The 26,560-nt window shown below is 32.9% G+C and overlaps 2 protein-coding genes across 4 annotated transcripts; one reads left to right on the top strand and one right to left on the bottom strand.

Annotated features, from left to right (window-relative positions):
- The first annotated feature begins 5,824 nt into the window (after positions 1-5,824).
- LOC107945471 (uncharacterized) lies at positions 5,825-18,688 on the top strand. Of its 3 annotated transcripts, XM_041107927.1 has the most exons (5): positions 7,500-7,770; positions 8,981-9,098; positions 17,604-17,901; positions 18,036-18,090; positions 18,411-18,688. In XM_041107927.1, exons 1-5 carry the CDS (start codon positions 7,738-7,740, stop codon positions 18,477-18,479), a joined length of 573 nt encoding a protein of 190 aa, XP_040963861.1. In that variant the 5' UTR covers positions 7,500-7,737; the 3' UTR covers positions 18,480-18,688. The 3 variants fall into 3 exon arrangements, 2 of the variants coding, with proteins under 2 accessions (XP_040963861.1, XP_016734978.1); XR_005922122.1 differs by lacking the exons at positions 7,500-7,770; positions 17,604-17,901; positions 18,036-18,090; positions 18,411-18,688 and adding exons at positions 5,825-6,842; positions 7,392-7,490; positions 9,947-10,150; XM_016879489.2 differs by lacking the exons at positions 7,500-7,770; positions 8,981-9,098 and having other exon boundaries at positions 15,952-17,901.
- Positions 18,689-19,616: 928 nt separating this feature from the next.
- On the bottom strand, positions 19,617-22,350 carry LOC107945472 (trihelix transcription factor DF1). Its single transcript, XM_016879493.2, has 2 exons — positions 21,425-22,350; positions 19,617-21,100 (listed from the first exon to the last, which is right to left on the bottom strand). Exons 1-2 carry the CDS (start codon positions 21,646-21,648, stop codon positions 19,927-19,929), a joined length of 1,398 nt encoding a protein of 465 aa, XP_016734982.1. The 5' UTR covers positions 21,649-22,350; the 3' UTR covers positions 19,617-19,926.
- Between the last annotated feature and the right edge of the window lie 4,210 nt (positions 22,351-26,560).

The raw sequence follows: 26,560 nt of genomic DNA, 5'->3' as shown, positions 1-26,560 counted from the left end.
ATGGTTCCGTACGAAACTAACTCTATGAGAGGTATACTCGCAATAGATTCTCCTCAAAGAGGAATAGTCTTGACAGACATAACTGTCAGTTGGATAAATCCTTAGTAGTACATCTTTCTATCAATAGTTTCCAACTAAATCCCTCTTTCATTTACCTATATACAAGGCATTACTGTCACATAATTCGCTTACCTAATTCTTAATGGTTTACCACTATATGCCCTACCGGCTTCCACGTTTACCGTTTTGGCAGACTTTTCCCATTTTTATTACTTTTTCCTTTTTCGATGAATTCTTCAATCCCACTGGCTAGCTATCGCTTGCCAACACTTGTCTTTTTCTTCCAACCTTTTTTCCTCGTTGCGTGATTTTTCGCAATTACTGTCCCGACGGACTACCCCATTTTTATTATCCCAGCGAACTACCCCCACGTTTATTGCCTCAACGGACTCCATATGATGTCATAGCCGAGCTATGGTCTTACACATCCTACCCCATGTTTAATGTCTTGGTGGACTCTCTATGTTGTCATAGTCGAGCTATGGTCTTACACATTATACCCCATGTTTAATGTCTTGGCGAACTCTCTATGTTGCCATAGCCGAGCTATGGTCTTATACATTATACCCCATTACAGCCCATCCATTCCACCTCACTTCTAAGCTTGATGCTTGAACACCATAGTGTCCATTCTGTAAGGCCCGGAGCTTCGCCATAACGGTTTGCACCCAATATTTTTGGGTTGCGGTAAACAAAAATTACATTTCAAAAAACCATTCATCCAAACCTATACATCGCCAAATCCTAACTTCATCTAACCCATCAAAAGTTTTCCCTCTGTACTCTACCGTTATAAACATGCATTTCGTAAACATATTATAATGGAGTACGCTACTTTTTTTAACATGAAATTATAACCATTTCATGCATATCAGAATACATTTGCAGATATCATATACCTACACAATCTTATACATGCAACATATTCTCAATCAGCAAAGGTCATACATCATTACAAAACTCTCTTTGAACTCAACATAGATTCATGCCAGCCATACAACATCCCAGGAATGGAGTTTATAAACTCACCTGATGCTTCTTTACCTCATTAGCTTAGCTTTTTCGAATGCCAAAACTTTCATTCTCCTGGCAGTTAAGCATGACAACCAAAGTCAAAAATTAAACTTAGCATTCCATCTTAAAAACTCAATTTCCAGGAACATGCAGAACCCCTCAAAGGTTCTAAAAATTTTTAACTTCATTTCTTAAATTTACAAACACCAAAAGACTTAGAACCTTACCAACTTGTTAGATTCTCTACTTTTATGACTCAAACCTCATGATCACCACTCCATACAGAGCTTCCTATAATTATCTCTTGTTCGGAGAAACCAAAGAAGAAGATGAAGAAGAGAAGAAAATAAAACATAATTGAGAAGAATTCAACTTGGGAATTCACTTTTCAACTACTTATAGCCCTTCATGCACGATCTTCAACCTTATAAAAATCATCCATTAGTAATCAATTTGTCTCCCACTAAAGAACCAATAGGTTCTCATTCTACTAAACCAGAATCGAAACTCAACTATGTCCAAATTAGCCATAAGATTTTCTTGATTTTTCAGTAGAAACCACCAACTTATGGTTTCTTTCAATTTAACCCTCAATTAGTCCTAAATTCAGACTTATGTTTCTATGATCACCTATACACGTGTTATTGTTTATAGTATAAATATCACGCCAAAAATATATAAAATTAAATCGGCGGTGTCTGCAAGAGTACGGGTCAAATTGTATTATAGTAAAGTTTACAACGAAACACTAGTAAGTATTTTGAGGATCGTACCCAATGGATTGCAAATTGGAGAAACTCTTATTATGTTAATTACAGAAAATAATTACTAATCTAATTGAGTCACGTATTAGTAGTGTGAATCCAAATTAATATTTTAATTAAACTAATTAAATTAATAAATCTAAATTAACTTAATAGAATTTCCTATTCCTAATGTTGACAATGCGAGCCTCTAGCCTATGATCGATTAAATCCCTAATCATCTAATTAAATAATTAATTGTCTTAGATTGAGTTGTTTATCACCCTTAGTTAAGAATACACTTCCGATCTCATCTTCACTAAGGATTACCCCCTAAGTCACCATTCCATTCTCTTTTTAGGCATATGGATACCCTCCCAATCTCACCAGTTGGCACTAGTTATACATGACAGGATAACCTTTTAGTCTCACCTATCTCGATGTTCTATCAAGGGCGTCACTCCCTAATATACTAAGTACTCTTTAATAAATAATCACTTAACAAATAAACTAGTTTATTAACTGAAACATGCAATATATGAAATAAACGCAATAATCTATTCAATTATTCATACAAACGCTAATTGGTAAGGTTAATGAAAATATAAATAAAAGAATAATAGATAGGAGAAAGCTCATGAATATATATTGAAGCGCGGGGTCAGAGCAATCTCCGCTTACAATTGTCTTCACATCAAAATAAAAAAGTCTTGACTAAACAAACATGAAAAAAATATAAAGAAAACTGAATAAGAAAAATTATTTGTCTAAGTTTGCACACAATTTTTGTGACCCTAAGGTTGCTTATATAGGCAACAGGCTACTTAGTGACCATTCAACCAAAGATACACTGATATACCAATTAATACAATGTTCTGATAAATGATAGGGTCTAAATGAAGAAATTTCCCAAAAGTGTCGTCCAAAGAATCAACCATATTTTGGCCTACCATCGTCACATCTTCGTGACATGGGAAGGCTCCTCGTCACAACGCCACCATCGTGAATGCCCTTCTATATTCACTGCATCATCGTGACGAGAGGAAGCTCATCATCACGACGTTAAGTGTATTTCTGGCCTTGGCAACTTCGTTAGCCTACTGGGCTCCCTTGTCTCACAGTTCGATCATCATCTTTTGTATTAATGGACCTAAATTGGCATCCTACACACTTAATTAGCTCATTAGTCACTCATGAGGCCCAAGTCAGCCTTACGGGTTATCAAAATAGCAAAAATACGTAAAAACACTTATTTTATTAATATTTAATTCCTAACCTACTAATATAAAAAATGTAATAGTTAATTATAAAAGTGTTAGAAAACAAGCTCATCAAGTGCAAAAATGACCTAAAATAACTACTACATTTGACGTCATGTCACCCGAGCCGATAATTTTATGGACAAACCACTAATTCTTGAGCGTGGATTCAATCTTTCCATGCAATTATTTCACAATCCGATCATAACCAGGGTCAATCCATTAAGGTGGTCCCAATTTTTCCAACAACCTCTAAAATAGACTGTGATATAGATTGTACAAGAATTTTATGCGAATTTCCTAGAGGGACAAGGCAACAAAGTCTTTGTGCGAGGCACTTTCAAAGATGCCTCCTCTGTTGCAACAGAGGCATTTCATAGGACTTCTCACGATACCCCAAAATTTTACGAAAATTTACAAAATAGTGAGGTGGAATACGATGAAATAATAAACTTTTTAATCAAAGGCAGAGGTACATGGGTCCTTCGGACTGTAACCAAAGAACCGTTAAGGTTCGAACAATCAATTATGACCCCAGAGGCCAAAATGTGGATGTATTTTATTAGCGCAAAATTGTTCCCTACTCAGCACGTCACAGAAGTTACCCATGATTGTGCTTTTTTATTATATGCTATCTTGCAGGGTTGGTAGATCAACGTGGGAGACAAGATCCTTGCAAACATGCGGCAATGTGTCGGAGGGCACACACGAGGATTCCCATATTTGCACTTAATTACAGAGATGTGCAGGAAGACGGGTGTAGCGATTGATCTTGAAGAACCGACTTGCCCACCAAAAAAGGGTGTTAAACGAAATCATCTATGAGCAGTTCTATAGCCAACACATCAGTCAGGTAGAAAGGTGAAATGAAATGTTTATGGTAAGTTTCCATTTATTTTCATATATTTCTACTTTTATCTTGCAATATTGTTAAATATTAATTATAAATTGGACTCAAGTATTTTTTTTCTCAACAAAATCTTATAAATAATTTTAGTAAAGAGTAATAAATAATTTAACATATTATAGCTTAACTTATAATTTTCATATATTTACAATAATTATTAACAATAAGTATTTTTAATCTATTATTTAATAATATGTTGATTTTTTAGAATGTTAAATAATTAAAATTTTAAGTTTTTACAATATTAATTTAAATAAATGAAATTATAATATGTTATCAATACATATTAAAATTAATAATTTATTAAAATAATTTCATAAAAATGAAACAAATTTTTAAATATTTTTTATACAAATGAGACAAATTTTTAATGATATACAAATTTAGTTGTATATAGCATTTAAATTTTATAACATTTCAACAATGCTAATATTTAGAAAATAATAACAAACTAATATAGATATTTAATTATTAGAATAATAATTTTGTATTATGATAAATATATAAATTAAAAAATTATTATTGAAAATAAAGGTGAATTAATATAAAATTCATATCAATTCGCTTTTTCAATGGCATTTATCATGTATTGAAAATTTAATCTTTACGAGTTCATTTAAAAAAAAAGTCTATCCATTTAGGCAATTTTATATTCATCTTTGCATTTTTAATTTAATCTATCAAACAACAACATGAGTTGATTGACATATGTCTAATATTAATATTACACTATTAGCATTAATAGTAATTTGCATTTAAAAAAATTTGGCGACAGAGTAAAAAACCAAATAGGAAAGTTTATAGCACAATTTCTCGAGCTATAATGTGGTCATTCCTATCCTCCCGCATCATAGTTAGTAGCTCTTTTAGTAAAATAAATAAATAAATTTTGAATCATTAGAGAGTAAATCAAACCCAAATTATGAATCATTAATTGGGTATTCATCTATTTAAAAAATAATCTCATTTTGAAAAAATTGTGATAATTAAAATTTTCATTGTTTCCTTCAAGTCGTTTGGTTATTTTTTGTTTTGCCTAGCAAGGTGCTAGCTTCCAGGTTAGTTATCGCCTGCATTTTTTCCCTCCCACCAATCGTTTCTTGCTCTTACTCATTCACTCCACATGTCTTCTTCTTTTTCAATTTGCAAATTCATTTTGTGAGTATCTTTGTTATCTTCACAAGTTGTGATGGATAGATAACAGTGTCTACTGTTTGCTAAAACTACACCGCCCACCAGCAATTTTTCTTGGAAAGTTGGTGGCTCTTCGTCAGTTTCTTAATTTGTTTCTATTTTGAAAGTATTTCAAAATAACAAATGATTTCACAAGTCGATTTGAACTAGTGTTATCTTAAGTTTTATATGTTTTTTTTTCTATTGTTTAATAAATTTTCAATTTTAAAAGTTTTTGCCTATTTTTATAGCACATTTTTTAGTATTGCTTATGCATATAACCTTAATTTTACAAATGATTTTAGGGATAGTTTTGTTGATGTCTCTAGTTTGGTGAATGCTCGACTCTTTTACCGATTTTTGCTCGTCACTTTAGACCATCCGGGGCTAATTTCTTTATCGTATTAAGGGCTTGCAATTATTCCAAATATGTCATGTTTGAGTTGTGATAAAATAAATTGTCAAATTATCATAATAGCTTATTGATGTTGAGGCTAAAACCTCTATTGTGTTGATAGAACTTATTCTTTAGAATCTACACAAGTATTTGTTATTTAATAATTTATTTTAAAAAGAAATAATCTCATTTAGAATTATTGATATAAGAAAATAGAAAATATTAATAAATGAATCGAAATTTTTTAAAGCTCAGCAATTAAATTTGGAATCACTTTCCATTTAACCGAAGAAATTTGATCTTGAAATAGAGAGCACGTTTCTACAGTTTCTACTCATAACTTTCTATTCTATGTGTTGAACAAGCAACTGAGATACACCGAAGAGAAGGGGATCGAACCAAAATAGAAAAGGAGACCGAAGAGAAGGGAAGACGAAGAGACCATATAGGCTATGTTCTCGACCCCGTGAAACCATCTTGTTGTTGTCATTTGTAAATAAGTTAAAACCAAATCTATTTACCACCAAGAACAAAACCCAGAGCTTTCTTAAGGCAGGTGGTTTGGTTTTGGTTTCTTCAATTATGCAATTCTCTAGATGGCGTAACCTCTTTCTACTCAAGAGTTCCTTGGTTCCAGCTTTCTTACCTGCAAAACAAACGGCTACTGTTGCTACAACCCATGCCGTTTCATTCCATTCCACCCGTTTTACCTGTGAAAAATGGAAGAGCAAATGGAATTTTGTCAGTCTTTTCCGTTTTCCTTGGTTTATAAGTTTTTTTTATACGTTGAATTCTATGGGTGAGTTTGGGGGGAGGGTTCGGATTTTATTTTAATTGAATAGCTTTGAATAGGATATTCCCAATTGCAAGTTCATGAATTTGTATAAGAATTAAGAAGGAAAAAAAACGGGTTTCAATGTTTTCATGATTGGTTTATGTTAAAAATCTCTGCTTTGTGATTTTTGATTGATCTGTTCTGCCAATGGAGCAAATCGCTTTATTGTTAACTAGATACCGTATACTCTTTATGCTTACTGTTTGTAATGTTCAACCTTATTCCCCATATTGTCTGGCCCTATGTTTGATCAAAGTAAGTTGTCTTCTGTGTGAACAATTATTTCTACATCTTTCCCTCTCTGTACCAAGAACGGCTTAGAATTGAGCTATAGGCGTATTAAAATTTTGGTTTAGGAATTAGGACAAAGTCTGTATGTCTTTTCTTATACAAGAATGTTTGGCAATTAAAGCTATTTTTGCAGGATGAAAGAAGCACTCGACAACCAACTAAGGTATGCAGCTTTGGGGCCTTAATACTTGTGGAATTGTTTGTGCGTGTATCTCTTAATTTTCTTGATCCTATTGCATGAGATAGGTGTGTCTTAGTATTGATATTGTTCTTGGCTGGGCTCAGTCGGTGCATGATTTCGGTGTGCTAAGAGCAGTTTTCGAATCTCCCTTAACCAAAATAAAATAGTAAAAAGGAAGATAGGCAATTTTATGATAACTTTTAGTAGACTAAATTCAAGTTCAAGTCTAATAGCTGAGCTATAGTCATTGGATTTCTAGGTTTATGCTTGTTCTGCTTAGGCTGGGAATGTTCCTATCTTCATTTAGTGCAAATAGAAACCTAATGCACCTCAGGTCACCATGAGTACTTTGAATGTTTACATTGATCGTGTGATGGACATTATCTACTAATAGGTTAAGATATTGCTATTTGTTAATTTCATTCTTCCTAAGTTGCTTCGTATGAACATTTTGTCTTCTTCTGTCAGTTTACTTTCTTTATTTGTTTTTCAAAAATAGAACTTCTCTGGCATTTCAAATATTGTATGCAGAGTTACGTAAGATATGCAATGCGTCAAAAGTGAGCTGAAACAAAAAGAGCTTTGAGAAACCTTCTCTTCAATAGCGATGCCTCAACTATTTCATTTCAGGTAAACTTTTCTGGACTCTTGATTGTTTCTGAACCCTTATCTTATTGAAGGTGTGGTTCCGTTGTTTATTTTATATTCACTGTAATTTTGGTAAAAAGTTCAGATTTATCATTTTATATGGTTTTATTTGTTTATTCTGATTTACCAAGGATTTTTTACATTATTTTGAAAACAATTGACCAACATTCTGCCCGATGCTTTGGAGTTTCTATTGCAAGAGTCCAATCGATATGGTTTAATTCTGCTTATGCTAAAAGTACTACAACTCTTTGAGTGTTCTGTAAGTAAACAGACTACAAGTTGACCCAATTGTAAATGTTTTGACATGTTGGTTAACAAATGAAATGGGTTCTAGGTCCTAAAAGTATGTTGATTATGTAAAGGACCTTGGATAAACTCCAGTTTTGTACTAAATCTGCAGGTTTTATGGATTTTAGTGGATTTTGTGTTATGTTTCCTAGATATGGATTGAGTCACCGAACGGTTTACAACTAAGTCACGTTGAGAAGAGGGATTATCTTCATTTTTCTTGTTTTTTGAGCGACCTATCCTGTATAGAGTTCAACTTGTCGAAGGGAGTTGATACCTTAGAACTCGTTAGACAGAGATCCAAATCTCATAGGTTAAGTATAAATTCTGCTTATCTTATTAATAGGAAAATAGCTCTCTTAAATAGAGATTTACAGACTTGTAAACTAGTAAAATATGATAAGTAAGGAAACTAGTAAAATAGGGAAGACTCCTAATTCATAGGCATACTGCTAATATATTGGGATTCTTTAAAGAAGATTCCTTATTCAATAAATATTCTATTTATGCTAATTTTTACTAATTGATTTACTTCTTGTGCCTGCTATAAGTTTCCCTAACATTTTTCCCTCTTTAGGCAAATCATTTTATCTAGGATAGTACATCTGAATTATTCTTTTCAGTGGAGCTAATATTGGATACTGTTCTTCTAAGCAAAAGTATGAAGGCGACCAACCTACATCTATAGTTGGCTCATAAACCACATTTCTTGTTTTGGCATTTTCACTCATGTTTACATTACAGAAGAAGTTGTAATCGACTAATAGCAAGCCAAGCTGGAATTTTTCTTGGTCGTCAAAATAAGTGCATGCCTTGGAATTAATTTTAATTTGTTCGTTATTTGCATTGCTGTAATTCAAATGTAATCTAAAATTATAGTTTTATTGTTTCATACTACGTTCCTATAGAATATCCAAATAGGCTCTGATTATAGAAGAAGCCTATGGTTTTAGTTAGGCCATTGAAAGAGTGAGGTCACAGCCTTTCAGAAATGGCTAATGACAGGTTTGATCTCATTCTGTTAACCCTAATTTTCATTTATTTAATCAGTAATCTCAAGTGTATGGGATGAATACCTTTATCCTGCTTCTCCATTACATTATACGAGAGACTGAGCTTACACATTTCATTAGTTCCTGAAATTACAATATAAAGTAATGCATGCCTTTGCTTGTTTCTAGGATGATGATCCAATATGGAAATTTGATAGGACAGAAGGTTGGGATTCAGATGGCTCTGTTAAGAAGTGGCAGTCGAGGTTTTCTGGCCAACATACTAGGAAATCTAACCATAAAAAAAGTAAACATGAGCTTCCACTTCCATTTTTATTACTGTCATATTTTTGTCTCTTTAAGTGATTTTTTCAAAGCCTCTTTTATGCACTGTTTTCACAGCTGAACTGCGCATATTTTAAACCCAGCAACACTCAGATCTTTCCGTTCTTTTTTTTTAACCGTGTAGAAGTCTTAGGAGAAAAAATTTGGATAATCTTTACTTTCAAATTTAATTTCTTTCTTTTTGTTAGGAAAAAATTGGAATGGAAAGCAATATATTAGGGTTATTAAGATTAATCAAATTTTAGGTATTTAACCAAGAAAAAATCACAATTCTTTTAGAATGAAATAGTTGGCCAATTTTTTCAATCTAAGAAAAAACAAATGCCTAATACCCAAATTGATTAATCTTAATAACCCTCTAATATTTTAATTTCCATTCCACTTTTTTTTTCTAAAAAAAAAGAAGAAATTAAATCTGAAAGTAAAAATTGTCCAAAATTTTTTCACCCTGATACTTCAATTACACGATGAAAAGAAAAAAAAGAAGGGAAAGATTGGGCGTTGTTAGTTTTATTTTAATAAGGTAAGATAAATACAAAATCTAAGGCTTAGAACCACTTATTTTGATTTAATGGCTAAGACCATTTTGGTTCTCATTTTAAAAATTCTTGCTATAGTTGCCACCCTTTATGTTTTCATAAAATAGCTTTTAAAGTTATGCATATTATATCTGGTGTTGTCTGTAAAATCTTATGTTTTATTCATCTATGTATTATTTCATAATAATGAGTACTTAACACAGAGTCCCGGACAACTAATATGATCACAAGTAACTGAATTCCATCGTTTCTTTCTGACACAATTTAATAGGACAAAGGATGGCAAGGAATTTGAATTTAGGTCTTCAAATTACAGCTGGTTCTTTGAAAGTAGCATCCTGATATCATTAGTGAAATGCCCATCAGTCAAAACTTTTTCTTGTTCAGTAGAATGTTGGACCTCATCATGATATAGAAAAAGTTATTGAATTCTGTTATTAGGGTCTTGGTATCAAAAGCTAACTGTTATTTTCCATTCTTATTTGCAAAGATCATATTTATCTATCAAATGCATAAGAATATAAGGGGCAATAACCCACATAAAATCAGAAGTCTGTTGATTTTTTTTTTTGTAAGGAAGAAAGGAAAGACAGACCAAATTTAGCAATCAAATGTGACTTGCTATATTTTCTAATTTTTTTACATGATTTACATACAAAGTGTAGCCTTATATAGGAAAAATACTGACAAGTTGGCAAGCATGAGAACTTGAAATTCCTCATTGGTTGATTTCTGTCCAATTAGCACCGTTAAAATTATCCTATCAAATTTAAGATAAACAAAATAAGTTAACAACTTTTCTAAACAAGTTGGAAACTTGCTAACATGTATCAAAAACATCAGGACACTCTGCAGCAACTCAACTTGGCATAGTCGGTTAACACCTTGATGGTTCGCCCTTCAATATCTTAGAGTATGCCAATCAGCAAGACAACTTGCGTCTTGTGTGTTCGTGAGTCTTGTTCATATTTGGCCAATCCGCCAGATAGTCCGCCAATGGTTGTCCGCTAGATAGTTTGCCAATTGACAGACTATCATTCTTCTCAAGCCTTGCTTTTCCAAGAGGCTTGGTCAGAATATCCGCCAGCTGACTCTTTGTGCTGCATTGAACTAGAGTCACTTTCTTGCTTTGTTCGACTTCCCTCACAAAATGATACTTGATCTTGAAATGTTTTGTTTTTCCATGGAAGACAGGGTTCTTCACAATTGCAACAGCGAATTGATTATCACACAAAATCTATGTCGTTTCATCTTATTCAAGATTCAAGTCACTTATATGTTTTCTCAACCAAATTGCTTGGTTGACTGCTTTTTGGAACTCTAGGAGAACACGCCAGAACCAAGTGAGAAGAGGTATCTAAAGGTGCTTCGCACATCCACTGATCCTGCGCAATCACTGTCACTGTAGCCAACAAGCTTTAATACATCAACCTTCATGAACCAAACACCAAAGTTGGCGATTCTTTTGATATATCTTAGCACCCTCTTAGCAATATTAAAATGTGGTATATTGTAGCAGTGCATAAACCTCGATAACAAACTTACTGCATACATAATATCAGTTCGTGTTGTTGTTAAATACAAGCAACCAATGAGACTTCTGTAATTCTTCTTGTCGACCTTCTCAAAATCTTCATTGTTGTTAAGCTTTTCTCCAAGTGCTACAGGCGTGCTTGCTTATTTGCACCTTTCCATGCAAAAACTTTCAAAGATCTTTAAGGCAAAGCTTTGCTGACTGATAAATATCCTTTACTGAACTTGTTGCACTTTCATGCCTAGGAAATATCCCAAGGTCTGACATCTCAAACATCTTCTCCATCTGTAGTTTGAATTCCTTCACCAAATCATCACAGCTCCCGATTACAAAGAAACTATTAATGTTGTGACCTTTCAACCTTCTTCACATAAAGAGTTGGCTCATTGAGGCTTTTCTCAAACCCTAAATTTTGTAAGTAATCATCAATTCTTGCATACCAAACTCTTGGAGTCTGTTTTAGCCCATATAAGGCTTTCTTAAGCCTATACACCTCTTCACATCCTTTGAAGAGAACTGACTTGACATTTAAAAAAATTGACTTGACATCTAGCTGATGGATCTTCCAGCCCATTTAAGCCACCAAAGCTAACAACACTCCAATCGTATCCAGTCTTGCTACTGGAGCAAAGGTCTCCAAGTAATCGACACTAAATTGCTGACTAAAACCTTTAACAATCAGCCTTGAGCTTAGTTCTGAACACCCATTTAACACCAATAACCCTTTTATATGATGACCTATTGTAACACCCCTTACCCGTATTCGACGCCGGAATAGGGCATGAGGCATTACTAGAACACATACTCTTGTAAGCGTATTTAACCGAGTTATAAAATTTCATCTAAATTAAAACTTTCAATTTTTTTTAACATGCTTTTATAATTCTTCACAATATATCCTTAAAATATTATATTCATAATAAATAGGGCCTACTAGACCAGATACATACCCATGCAATTCAATGCTTCATTTTCATTTCATTCAGTTCACAATTTCTCATGCTCACAATTCAAATCATATCACTAGCAATTTCCATTTAATTACCATGTATTTCAATTAAAACACAATAATTAATAATAATTAGATTTGAATTACAGTAATACAAACTTACTAAGCTAAATTGCAGAAATACCATGATACAGGGGCATTTTAAAATTTTTTCATTTCCCTCGACTTTCCACGCGATCTTGATCTAAATTAATAATTTCATTTGATTTATTAATTTAGACAATAAAATTATTCAATTCTTGAAATTTCGTCATTTTTTCCATTTACAAAATTACCCTAAAAATTTTACTTTTATTCAATTTAGTCCCTGAACCTAAAACATGTAAATTAGCTATTTTTAAAATGAACTCATATTATCAGAATATTTACATATATTTTTCCTTCTCCTCCACTCCATTGCGCATCCTTAATGTACTTTAACACTTTTAGAAATAACATTTTCTAAAGTTTCATTATTCACCCTTAAGTATATTCAAAGTTGTCTATCCGAGTCAGTATTACTAAATTATTTTTATCTGGAGCTACAGAACTCTAAATTATGCGCCATTAATTTTACCTGAAATTAGACTTATATATTTTTTTACCATAAAATTTTCAGAATTTTTAGTTTTGCCAATTGGTACAGTTTTTTCTTTAAAGATTCCATTGTTTTACTGTCTATCGTTTCTGACCTCTCTTCACTAAAAATCAAATATCTCTTAGTACAAAATTCTCATGGTAGTGTCATTTATTTCTCTTGAAACTAGACTCATTAAGGAATTTAATCATATAAATTACAAATTACAATTTTTTTTACAATTTATAATGATTTATCAAAGTTAGAACAGGGGATTCCAAAATCAATCCAACCCTGTCTCACTAAAATTCAAATATATCAAAATATATAACTCTTTTACTTGCTCTGTTTCTTTTATGTAAAAATAGACTTATTAAACTTTCATTTCATATCTTATTCATTTTCTAATTCAATTTCCAAAATTTATGGTGATTTTTCAAAGTTAACCTACTACAGCTGTCCAAAACTGTTTTAGTGCAAGATGTTAATAATCAAATTTATAACACCCTCTTTTCCTTTCTCTACAATATTTTCTATCAATTCCTCTTGTTTCCCTTCACTAACATATCAAGAACATAGAACCTTATATAATAAAACCCTACATTAACATCAATTCCCTACGTTTTCAATAATATCAAACTCAAAAATATATTGAAATCTTAATGTTCTTACCTTGCTCTATTGATTTCAATCTTTAACTTGATTTTCTCTCTCCTGCATCCTTTATTTGTTGAATCTAACTTGATATTCTAGCTCCCAATAGTCTCCTTATAAATTTTCTCTCTTGGTGGCTATGGAAATTCTTTTGATTTCTAGATGAAAATGGTGAATTTTTGGTGGAAGGACCAAATTGTAAAGAAAGCAAATTTTTTTTTTTCTCTTTTTCTCACGTTGGTGCATGGAAAAATGGTGGGTTCCATGCATCTTCATCTTCCTTTTCTTATATATATACTAAATAAAATAATAATAAAATAATAAAATATCTCCAACATCATCATTATCTTCTAGATTTCTCTCTTCTAATTGACTATTTTGCCTTTTATGATCTTTTAAAATTTCATCCTTGAGTGATCACTTAATTTGGTAAAATTGTGATTTAGTTCCTCAAAATTTTTCACCTTTTTCAATTTGGTTCTAATCCATCCATTTTCCTTGGTTTCTAGATCATTCCACCCTTAAAATATTTACACCACTGATCTTTCAACTTTTTCATATTTACACTTTAAGCCCTCAATTTTTCAGTATTTACTATTCGGCAACAAAACTTTTCTCACTTTTGCGATTTAATCTTTTCTTGAACTAATATGTCATAATATACTTCCCAATATTGACATAACTCCAAAATTTTCCCTTTTTGTCTCTTTATTTCCTTATTTTATTATATCAAAGATAATATTTTACTGTAAAAATTTTTGGGTATTACACCTATCAACTAGCTCTTATGTCTTGTTCTTGCGAATCATGCTCAGCTCTCATTGCATCCATCTAGCCTTCTAGTGCTGCAACTTCTTCGAAGCTCGATGGTTCAAGAACTGCTACATCAGCCCTCTGATAGATTTCAGCAATTGGTTGCATGCCCTTTACTAGTATGTCATCAAAGTCTTCTTCAAATTGTTCATTTGCAAGCTGTAACCCTTGTTCAAGCTCTTCTTGATCGAACATCTCAGTTTCAGTAACATCCCATCTTTATGTTTGCTCTTTGTCAAACACATCCCTACTCACCATAATTTTCTTGCAAAAAGGGTCATAGATCCTGTACCCTTTTTATTGCTGTTGTATCCAACGAATATCCTAGGCCGCGATCTTCTTTCGAGTTAGCTTCTTTTCACCCATGGAACATAAACAAAAAAGATACAACCAAATCCTTTTAAGTGAGAGATTGAAGGTTTGTACCCGAACCAAGCTTCAAATGGAGTCTTCTCCTTCACAACCTTGGTTGGCAATCTATTCAACAGATAGACTGAAGTGTTTATTGCCTCAGCCCAAAATTCATTTTGCAGCTTGCTTTCAAACAACAGACGTCATGTCACGTCCATCACAGTCCTGTTTTTTCTCACATGCTTTATTTTGCTGTGTGTTGCAAATGGTAGTGAGCTGGTGATGAATCTCGGCTTCTTCAAAATAGCTTTCAAACTTGTTTGACTATACTCGGTTCCATTATCAGATTTTATCATCTTCATCTTGTGTTCTATCTTTCAACCTGTACAACTTATAGAAAACTTCAGTTACATCAGATTTTTGTTTCAAAAAATAAATCCAACAATACCTTGTGCAATCATCAATAAACAGAATGAAGTATTAACTTCCATTCAAAGAAGGTGTCTTCATGAGTCTGCATGCATCAGAATAGACCAAATTTAGTTTTCCATTGGCACACCAAGCTTTATTAGCTGAAAATGGAAGCCTCGCCTGCTTCCCAAGTTGACAGACTTCGCAAACGTCAATTTTGATATCCAATTCTAGTCATATTCTCAACTAAATTTGATTTGCACATTTGAGGGGACTTATAGTTCAAATGTCCCAATCTTGTGTACCAAAGATTTGTTTCATCAACTAAATTGGTATAGACATTCAAGGTTGCCAAATTCCAATCCAACACAAAGCTTCTATCTAACATTGAAACTGTCACAATTTCTTGTCTCAATGAATCAAATATAGTGCAGTCACTATCTTTAAAGATAACAGAATATTTCTTCTCAAGCAATTAACCAATGCTAAGGAGATTATGATCTATCTCAGGCACTAAAAGAACATTTTTATTTACTTTAGTACTTGATGGCGTGTTGATCAACACATCACCTTTGGCCCTAGCTTGAATGAGTTCACCATTTTCGATCCTCACTTTTGAAATGCAGCTTTTGTCAATCTTTCTGAAGATGCTTTCATCTGAGGTCATATGGTTGGTATAACCACTATCAATCAACCGACCCTTTGCGACTCTACTTCTTGATGTAAAACATGAAGTTGTGAGCACTTGCTCCTCTTTAGCATGGTTCCCATCAGCAGTTTGAGCCTGAACATTGTGTTGCTGCGATTTTTGTGTCCATACTTTGTTCTTGATACCTTCTCCATGTGACCAAGCTGCTTGCAAGCTCTGCACTATATGTCTGGTTTGAACTAGTAGTATTTCTCCAAATGAGTGGTCTTTTTGCAGTGAGAGCATAGCGGATACTTCTTTTTCAACCATCTCTCATTGGTTTTTCTTTCTTGTCTGTCCAGCCTTTCTTTTTCTTTTGTAATTTGATGAGCTCGAGCCTTCCCTATTTCTTGCTTGAGAGGCTCCCTCAGTATGCTCCTCCTGCCTTGCTGATCTCCTCTGTTCTTCAGCATACAGGGCATTTATCAACTCTGATAGAGAGATCATAGATAGGTCTCTCGAGTCTTCAAGAGAGGATATTTTTTACTCATACCTCTCTAGAAGAGTTGTGATGACTTTCTCGACTACCCTACTATCAGCAAATTAATCTCCAAGTAATCTGATGTTGTTTACAACAACAATGATTCTGTCGGAATATTGTTTGATAGTCTCAGACTCCTTTATTTTCAAGTTCTCAAAATCCCTTCTCAAGTTGATAAGTTGTTGGTGCCTTGTCTTCTCTGTATATTGAAACTCTTCCTTTAGCTTGTCTTAAGCTTGCTTTGGAGTTTCGTAGGCCATGATCCTAGTGAAGATCATACCATAAACATCATTCTGAAGACATGATTTCGCCTTGAACTTTTTAGCACAATCATCACTATGCTGTTTGATTTGTGTTATTGTCGGATTGGCTTTCAACGGTGGTGGCTTGACATCTGCATTCACCTCCCATAAGTCGTAAGCTTGTAGGTAAGTCTTCATCTTAACTACAAAAATATGGTAGTTTTCATCGTTAAAAATTGGTGGTGGAGGGGGTGTAAAACTAGCTGAAGACATTTTAATGGTAACAACAAAGAAAAATGACCCTCCAAGATGATTGGCTCTAGATACCAATTGTTGATTTTTTTTTGTAAGGAATAAAGGATAGACAGACCAAATTTAACAATCAAATGTGACTTGCTATATTTTCTAATTTTTGTACATGATTTACATACAAAGTGTAGCCTTATACAGGAAAAATATTGACAAGTTGGCAAGCCTAGGAACTTGAAATTACTCATTGGCTGATTTTTGTCCAATCAGCACCGCTAAAATTATCCTATCAAATTTAAGATAAATAAAATAAGCTATCAACTTTTCTAAACAAGTTAGCAACTTGCCAACGTGTATCAAAAACATCGGGGCAGTCTACCGCAACTCAACTTGGCATGGTTGGTTAACGCCTTGATGGCTTGCCCTTCAATAGCTTAGAGTGTGCCAATCAGCAAGACAACTCGCGTTTTGTGTGTCTGCAAGTCTTGTTCATATTTGGACAATCCGCCAATGGTTTTCTGCTAGATAGTTTGCCAACTGGCAGTCTGTCATTCTTCTTGTATTTGGCCAGTCAGCCAAATGACTCACACTATAGTTGTCCCCGGAGCTGCTTGATCTGTTAGCCCGACACATGCATGAATGGCCATCTCGCAACAGAGATATCAACCAGTTGTTTGAGACAATAATACCAAGATATCATCCGTAGTAAAATTCACCATTTTAATTTAAGTGTAACCCCTGTTGTTATTTGATCTTATTATGATATTTTTGTTGAAAGACAAAGTTGTACCTTTAATGTTTCTGTTACGTGGTAATAGATTAACGTCTAGCTTATCTTGTTTCCAAGGTAAAAACCAAATCCACATTCAAATAGGTGCTAACGTGTTACAAGTGCTTGCTATACAAAGTTGTACCTCATGTGTCCTTTTTTCACACACAGGAAGGTTTAGAAAAATTTTCTCTGATGACTTTGATCATCCAGAGACAATGTTTCAAACTGTGTTTGGGAAGAAATGCTATACTTGGTCTTTTAGTGGGAATTTTACTTTCCGAAGTTCAGAATCTGGATTTGAGTGGAGAGAAAAATCAGACTGGACCAATCAAAGAACAGAAGAGTGGGAGCCTTCTAGTGAAAGTGAATCTGTGGATGAGTCATATGCTGTAGGATCATGTTCTGATAGAGCAATCCTTGGTCTGCCTCCAACTGGCCACTTAAAGCTCGAAGATGTTAAAAAGGCGTAAGTACTTTGAGTGTTTTCATTCAACTTTAATTTTGAGAGGCCTGACTTAAAGATTTCATAAATTTTAGTTTTTCCTTTTCTCCCTTTTTTTTAATGGCATGTATTCTAAAATTATTAAAATCATTTTGCAGCTTCCGCTTATCAGCTTTAAAGTGGCATCCTGATAAAAATCAAAGTCCTTCACAGGTTAGTTAGACTTTTCCAATATTATTTATATATAATTATTGAATAGTGGGTTGTAGTTTTATGAATATTCTCCAAACATTTCTAGGCCCTTCATGATTTTGGCTGTTGGTTGAAACAAAATTCATATATTTTCATTTGTGCGTTCGTTTATTGGGGAATTCGAGAGGGGTAGTAGGGCAGAGGAAAGATCCTTTTCGAAAACAATGCTTATTCGCTTCATTTAGCTTGCTGATCCATTGCTACATCTATTTTTTCTTCTGTGATTTATTTCTCCTATTCTTTCTACAAAATAGTCGCATGATATTGATGCATTTATGCAGGCAATGGCTGAAGAGAAATTTAAGACCTGTGTTGCGGCATACAAATCATTATGTAATGCTTTAGCCTGAGGTGATTAGTGCTCCTTCAAATTTAAGCTACACAGAGAGAATAATATCTATCTATTTATAAGCAGTACTGATTACACGAGTTGGTTCTTCCAAAGTTTTAGTTTTTGGTCTCACAATTGACAATGGGCCTTGTATTTTCTTTTTCTTTTTTTAACAAGGGAACATAGATTGTATAACTTCAATATGAAATATAAGGTGATTAGAGATCTTGATAATGATTCTTACAGGGAAAGTACTATGGAATTCCCTATATTAGGAATTAAATTACATTTCGTCCCCTTAATTCAAAAACTGGAGAAATTAATTTTTGTATATTAGATCAAAAAGTAAATTAATCTTTTTTGTTAAAATTTTCATTTATTTATATGGTTAAAAATTGTTATGGCTGATGGAATAATCATACAGGGGCACATGGCATGCTATGTATATCTTATACTGATGTACAGAGATCAGTTTTTAATAATAAAAATAAATGAATTTCAACAAAAGAATCAATTTACTCTTTGATCTATATAATTTGCTTATTTTTTAATAAATATAGTAAAATGTAATTCAACTCCTAAGAGCTTTCATAGTACTTTTACCTAAATTTTACTCAATTTTCATAGAACGAAAGTATTTAAGATGTAATTTAATTTTGTAATGCATGCATGCATATAAAATCAACAAGCAGCTTGTCTCGTTCACTTGATGTAGGATTTTTGAATTTGGAAATTATATAACAAGGAAAAGTTGATTTGATTGTGGGATTGCCTACAAGTGTCTATATAATCGAAAAGTAAATGACCCAAGCCACGTTACTTTTAATATTCTCAACTAAATAAGAGAAAATATTATAAATGCTGGGATTAATGAATCAAGTGAAACCTCTCAATCTCAAATCCTGTTTGAAGAATTGCATATGATATTAAAAGAAGCCTAGAAAAAGTGAAAGCGAAAGTGATGAATCCAAAAGGAAATAGTGTACATAATAATGATAACCTAGAGAAGAACATAGCAGCAAAGATTGAGAGTGTGTAAAGGTTATCCTATTGCAGGTGCACGAGTGCTGTGTTTACGACATTATCAAAATGTGCAAACCTTTTTACATTGTAGCATTGTTGAACGCTGCTGATGCAGGTCTACAACAGTCATTCATAAAAAACACAAGCAAACCAAACCACTTCCCACTAAAGAAAAGAAAAATGTTTACTTGAAATACACAAACTCGTCTTATTCCACTCTTCACTTTGCCTCACATGCTTATTCAGAACAAATGATGAAGAACATATACATTTAAGGAAAGGAACCATTTACTCGGTTGCCTCCATCTCCATGTTGTATCAAAAGGAACTTTTCATAACTCAAATCTGCTTTCCACGCAACTATTGTACAGACACTACACTATTGACTCTGACCCACTTAAACAAAATTTAAACAGACAAAAGTAAGTCACTATTTGTCTTAATCAACCAATAATTGGCATTGGAGAAGGGTCATTAGCTACAATTTGATAGGCATCTCCTTCAGCGTTTCTGTTTTCTTCCCGATTTTGATTAACATTCTCGCTTTCAACATCCTCTGTTGCTGATTCTTGATGCAGCCGTTCTTCTTGGGCACCCATCATGTGCATCAAAAGTTCTTCAGGCTTTAACTCATAACCAGAGCCATCAATCGTTTTAGTTTTTTCTTTGTATAGAGCATCTAGCTGGTGAAAGTAAGGACACGTCTTGGAATCCTCAGGCCGCTTCTTATTGCTTTCTTTCACTCTTTTGAAGTACTTATTCATATTCTCCCATTTCTCTTTACACCTCTTAGCGCTTCGATCGTAGCCAAGCTTTTTCATGGCTGTTGATATCTCCTCCCACAGAGGGCCTTTAGGTCCAGCGTCTTGATACTGCATATCAAGATTAGTCCTCAGTCTTATCAAAGCCTCCACTTCATCTTTAGGCCAACGAGAGGGACTTAGGTGCATATAACTCTCACTACCATTGCTATTTTCTTGCCTATCAACAACTTTCTCAACTGGGAATGAGATATCAGGCAATTGCACTGAGGTCGTTTGATCCGAAAACTTCTGTAGAAATGCCAGCACAGCAGCATCTTTAGCAGCTGCAATCGATCTCTCTTGCACCAATAGCTCGCGTTCCCTCTTAAGTCGAGCCAATTCTTGTACCTTCCATGCTTCCTCTCTAGACATCCTATCTTGCTCAGACTTCTCTATTGCCTCTATAAACTTCTTCTGCAAATTCTCTTGCTTCTCCATCATTTCCCTCATCAATCTCTCGAAAAAGTCTGTCAGTTTCCTCTTTTTCTTTCTTGTCCCATCCGATTCCTTACTAGACGAAGAAGTCGTTGAGGTAGAAGTTTCATTGAAATTCGAAGCTGGGTTTCGGACAGAAAATGGAATAGCATCATGGATAACATTCAAAGGCTCTACTGAAGTGTTAATATCTCCACTGGCAGGTGGAACCAAGGAAGGATGATGATCCAATGCTTCTAATTGCTCAAAAAACCTATAATTCTTGCCGTTTGATTTTCCAGACCGACCTTCTTTGGTTCTCCTATGGTATTTGTAAACATTCTCAAATTTCTCTTTACATTTTTTGGCACTTCTATTGTACCCGAGCTCAGCCAATTTCCTGATAAAGGAATCCCATTATTGCACCTCGAAATCAATTACTTTAACTTGACAATAATGTAATAAAAGTAAAAAAATTTAAAAGATTGTTAAGATTACTGAACTTCGAGAGTGTAATGGAAACAAAGTAGTTTTTAAAAAAAGACTTGTTTTTTACCCATAAAACGTTTTTACTGCATTTACAGTATAATTGAACTAGAAGGAAATCAATATCCCAAGCTAAGCAAAAACCCAAAATTTCCCCACTTTTTCAGTGGAGGACCCAACATTTTCCTACTTCAAAAATAATCAAACATGGTTGAGAAGAAAAGGAAAGGAAGGAAACCTGGAAACTTCTTCCCAGAGAGGAGCCTTGACACCAGAGTCTCTAAAAGCAACGTCCATTTCAGACCTTATCTTTAACAAAGCTAAAGTCTCCTGCCTTGGCCAACGGTTCCCTGAAAAATTCCCTTCACTCTCTTCATTTTTCACCTTAGCTTCCTCTTCATTCTCTAAGCTGACGTTGTCGCCGACTGTATTACTTTCTGGGAAACTTGAATTTTCCATCATCACGAATAGCAGTTCAGTAAAATAGTTTACAGCCCCAAAGCCCCCCCCCAAAAAAAAAAACTGTGAAATTTTAATTGGGGCTTCCTTGGAGATATGGAAAAAGTAAATATTTTAGAGTTGAAGGAAGGATTCTTTTTTTCTGTTTAAGGTGAAGTTTTTCTTTCCCTTCAGAATTCTACCATTTTATTGGGTTAAGTAGGTAAGAAAGGCAGAGGTGAATTAGGGTTTCTCTAGAAAAGATAAGATAAGATGGGGAGAAGAGTTGCTGCGGTGCATTGTGTGGGGCAAAAACCAAGCTGATTATTTTCCTTTGATATTTCCTAATTAATTTATTTCAGGCACAATAATTCAAATTTTAAATCCCACTCTAAACATTTTTATTTTACCATTCAATTAAATATTAAACTTTTTATAAATATATACTACATAATCCTATTTTCATTCATGTGTTTTATAATCTAATATTGTTTATAATTATATAAAATATGTTTTATAAATTTTATGTGATGATTTTTTTTATTTGTGATAGAATTATACTTCTTTCATTATATTATTATAAGTTTGAGTTTTTTATTATAAAATCACTTAAAACTATTCTTTTAAGAAAGTAATATTACTTTGTTTTAATTTAAATAGAATAATTGTTTTGAATAATACCGAGGCACAGTTATTAAAGAAGCTAAACAAAACGGTGCGCAATAAATAAAGATACCCATTAGCCTCGGTTTCCTGGGATAGGAGATAAAGAAAAGAAAAGGCAAAAACCAGGGTTTCAAAACTAAATACAAAAGAGTGTAAGGAAGCTCCAAATTGAAGCATGAAGGAGCCCTAGCTGAGGACGGAAAAACCTTAATCCGGCGCAACTGGGATCGGGCAGTCAGCCTTCACCACCAACACAGCCATATCAGGTACATCCTCTACCCAAAATCGGTCTTCATTGAAAGTAGATCTTGCTTTAGCTAGAATATGGGCCACCCGATTCGCGTTCCTATCAATAGATCTGAAAATTATTTTATCAAACATTCTAGCTCTTTGCTTAATTTCTTCAACATAAACCCCAATTGCAGATCTATCCCTACCCATCTCAGTAATACGCACAATAGTAGATCTTGAGTCCCCTTCAACCACTAAATTCTTGAAACCCATGTCAGTGGCAAATCGCAGACCATCCGAGGCAAGCAAGCATTTCAGCCATGAAAGGATCAGAGACAAAATTGTTCCGTACCATACCACTTCCCAAAACCTGGCCTTGGGCGTTCCTAACAACAAAACCAGAAGAAGACTGTCGGCTTTGGGCATGAAAAGCAGTATCAAAGTTAAGCTTGAGCATCGGATCCGTCGGGGGGGTCCAGCTTTGCTTCATCGTTATCCTTGCCTCGGGTAATTTCGCTCTGAACTCCTTGAGTTCACGAACAAGGCTGATAACTTTGGCACTAATTTCTAGTGCATGTTGTTGTTTCCCTTCCATGACATGTCTATTACGAGCATACCACAAACCCCAAATTGTAATGGCGATGGTAAAACAGGCGTGGTGTCACTCGATCTCATTAGGTGAGTAAACCAGCTCCAGTAGTCCTCATGGTTACCAGATAGAGTCCATTCAAGATTAACCTGTCTCCAAACTTCCTGTGCAGGGCCACACCGTGTGCTTATATGTAGCGGAGTCTCAGCTTCAATATTACAGCGGGGACACATAGGGGAAATAGCAAGTCTTCTATTGTAAAGTATAGATGCTGTAGGAATAAAATTGTGTATTATTCTCCAATTTGCTATCTTATTTTTGGGAGTGATTTGGAGAGACCAAATTTTTTTGTAAAAGTCAATATTACCTTGGGTAGAGTCTGTATAATCAGAGGCATAGGTTAACATTTGATAGCCACTCCTGACTGTGTAAAGTCATGTATGTTCTCCTTTCCAAACTGGCACATCATCGTCAACATATTCAGATAGTGGAATACAACAGATGGCCGTGGCAATCTCAGGGGGAAACAATCTGGTAATAAGCTCAGTCTTCCATATTCTGTAATTTGCTTCTATTAAATCAGCCACCAAAAATAAATTCTCATCGCCTGTATTAAATCTGTATTAAATGCTTGGGAACTAGTAATTGGCTTTGCATTATAATTTATTTCACCTTTCAATTTAATAAAAAAAACTTATTAATTCTTATTTGTTATGAATATATTATTAATTGAATATCCATCAAGATCAAGAAAGGTCTTGATGTATTTTAAATTTTAATAGTCATTAAAAGTAGTTCTCTACTTCATTTATACATCTTATGCTTATAAATAAAAACTTTAAGAAAGTTCTGTAAATATCTCTATTGATCAATAAAATATATTCTCTATTGCTCTTTATATTTTTTTTATTCTTTACTCTTTGTCTACTTATTTTAGAATAATTCTCTTTTAATTGTTTTTCTCCATAAGTCACAAAAATTTTTCCCTTTCACCAAGCCTTTCCCCTTTTATGTAACAACCAATGCAATAGTCGGTTACTCAAATTTGCTACTCAAGCAGTTGTCGATTGCCTTCTAGAGTAATTATTATTTCAGTTTTCAATTGAGGCTTTGCGTATTATGAGTAATCATTATACAAGTAAATTTATATAATTCTTATGTGGTATGTTTTTCTCCTTTGTTGATTGATTTTTGGTAATATTATTTTATAAAAAATATTATTACTTTAAGGTTTCTTTTAAACTAAGATTTTTTTATTAAATTATAATATATATGATATTTGGATGATTAAAGTTTTTTATGATTAAATTATTGTTATTAAATATACTTGAAATTATTGTATTATATCTTTTAAATTAAATTTATAAATATTTGATTAGAGTATTATAAGATTTTATAACATATATGTGGTATTGAAATTTGGTACAATGTGTATCGAATAACTTTCAAGCATTGTACACGAAAATTATGATTTTGTTTATTAAATTATTTTTTATTAGATTATAAATGTTATTACGAAAACAAAGTTGTTTTACTACTTGTAATAGTGCTCATGATAATAGCCAATGTGATAACAATGATGTTAAAGAATCTTAAGTATATTTTACTATTATTTATTTATTATATCATGCTTATTATAATTGGAGATTAATCATGACAACATGAGTAGATATATTTTGATTTGAAATTCTTGAGTGTTTTGCGATGTGATTATGAAATAAAAAATCAATAACGCGTTTAGAAGTCTGTTTTATTAGATTTGTTGCATTCCTTGAAGTTAATACAAACATAAAAAAAATAAAAGATATAATCATAGACCACTAAAAGTGAGAACATAATAATAAATAAAAGAACAATGAGAGTTCTCAAGATAACTCTTTAAAGGGTAAAGATAACCTATGTTATCAATGTGATATGAAAGATTATTGGCCACATATGTGGCGTATGCCCAAATATTTTGTTTTTGTTAATATTCTTTGAGGAATGATATGAGAATATACTAATGAATTCTATCATTACAGATAGAAAATATTTATCTAATTTGGTACTAAAACAAACAAAAATTATTTCAATATTTGATAGTACACAATTAATTGAAAGTTCCAGAGCTAATATATAAATATCTAAAAAACACAAAATTTGTGATGGTTAATGCATTAGTTTTAAAAGACATTCATTATAATGAATATCATATTGAGATCGTGAATGGAGAAAAAAAAATTATATTTCATATGAATCAAAAAAGGATTGGGTTAGTGCTTTATATTTATTACTCTTGTTATAAATTGAATTAATCGTGACTATCTTTGTTATCTTCTTTTGTCATTATCCCCGTTAAAGGGTTGAAAGCGAAATTTTTTACTATGAAAGATCTACTTACGAGCAATAGAATATGGTAAATCTATCTAAAACTCTTTATGGTTGGATGCACTTGAAGTTGAAAATTTTTTAAATTTGTGAGTATAACTTTACAGTATTCAGAATAAGTTCTCAATTAAAATTACGTGGAAAAATATTACTGATGAAAACCTTGCAATAGAGAACTTATTCAACTTTTCATGATTCAAATGTGCTCCTATGGTAGCAATATCATGAAAAAAATTTACTTATGATTGAAAAAAAGTTTTTAACTACGAAACCTAACCATTCCCTAAAGAGAATGTAACAATATGTAATAAATTCGAAATACATAATCTTTAACATGGATGTAGTAAATTGGACTATAATAATAGTCATGGGAGATTGTCGTAATAAATTTTCTCACCACCAGAAGTGGAAAAATGAAGAAAGTAAGAAAAGAACAAGAATTTTCAGTAACTTTTTAAGAAATGAGACAATTTATTTATGAAGATTCATTGGTTATGTATCTATTGTACACTTGAAAAATAAGATCCACTTTCAAAGTTTGCTATTAATAGATTTTGATTGGATTCAAAGTCTACTACTGAAGTTTAATTTGATTACTTTTTATCGTCAAGACTCAATGTAGAAACAAAAAAATGTACATCTTTAAATATTAAATCAACTTGATATATGATTTAAATATTTTGATATGGTATTCTTTTTAAGTTTTGATTACATGTGTTACATATTGTTTCACGCATCTCATTTGTTCATGAAAATTGATATTAACTGATTTATTTATATTTTTATAGTAGGTTTTATAATTAAATAATATAGTTGATTGAAACATATCTAGTATGCAAATTTATGTTAACAAACCAATGAATTTTATGGTTATTCAGATTTGATTTAGTTCAAAGAATTGTTAAAGGTACTAGTTCATACATTTTATATTATTCCATTTGTTAATTATTTAGAGAAATAACATGAGCAACTGTAAATGAAAAGTTCTATCAGATTGAATGGTTGAATTTTGAATTAAATTTCATGCATATTTATGGTGATGGTTATGAAAAAAAATTGCTAGGTTTCATTATGTTATATTTT

This window comes from Gossypium hirsutum, chromosome D12 (assembly GCF_007990345.1).
Source record: "Gossypium hirsutum isolate 1008001.06 chromosome D12, Gossypium_hirsutum_v2.1, whole genome shotgun sequence".
Taxonomy (NCBI): Eukaryota; Viridiplantae; Streptophyta; class Magnoliopsida; order Malvales; family Malvaceae; genus Gossypium; species Gossypium hirsutum.
Note: the sequence above shows the minus strand (reverse complement) of the source record. Positions and strands in the feature narration are given on the sequence as shown.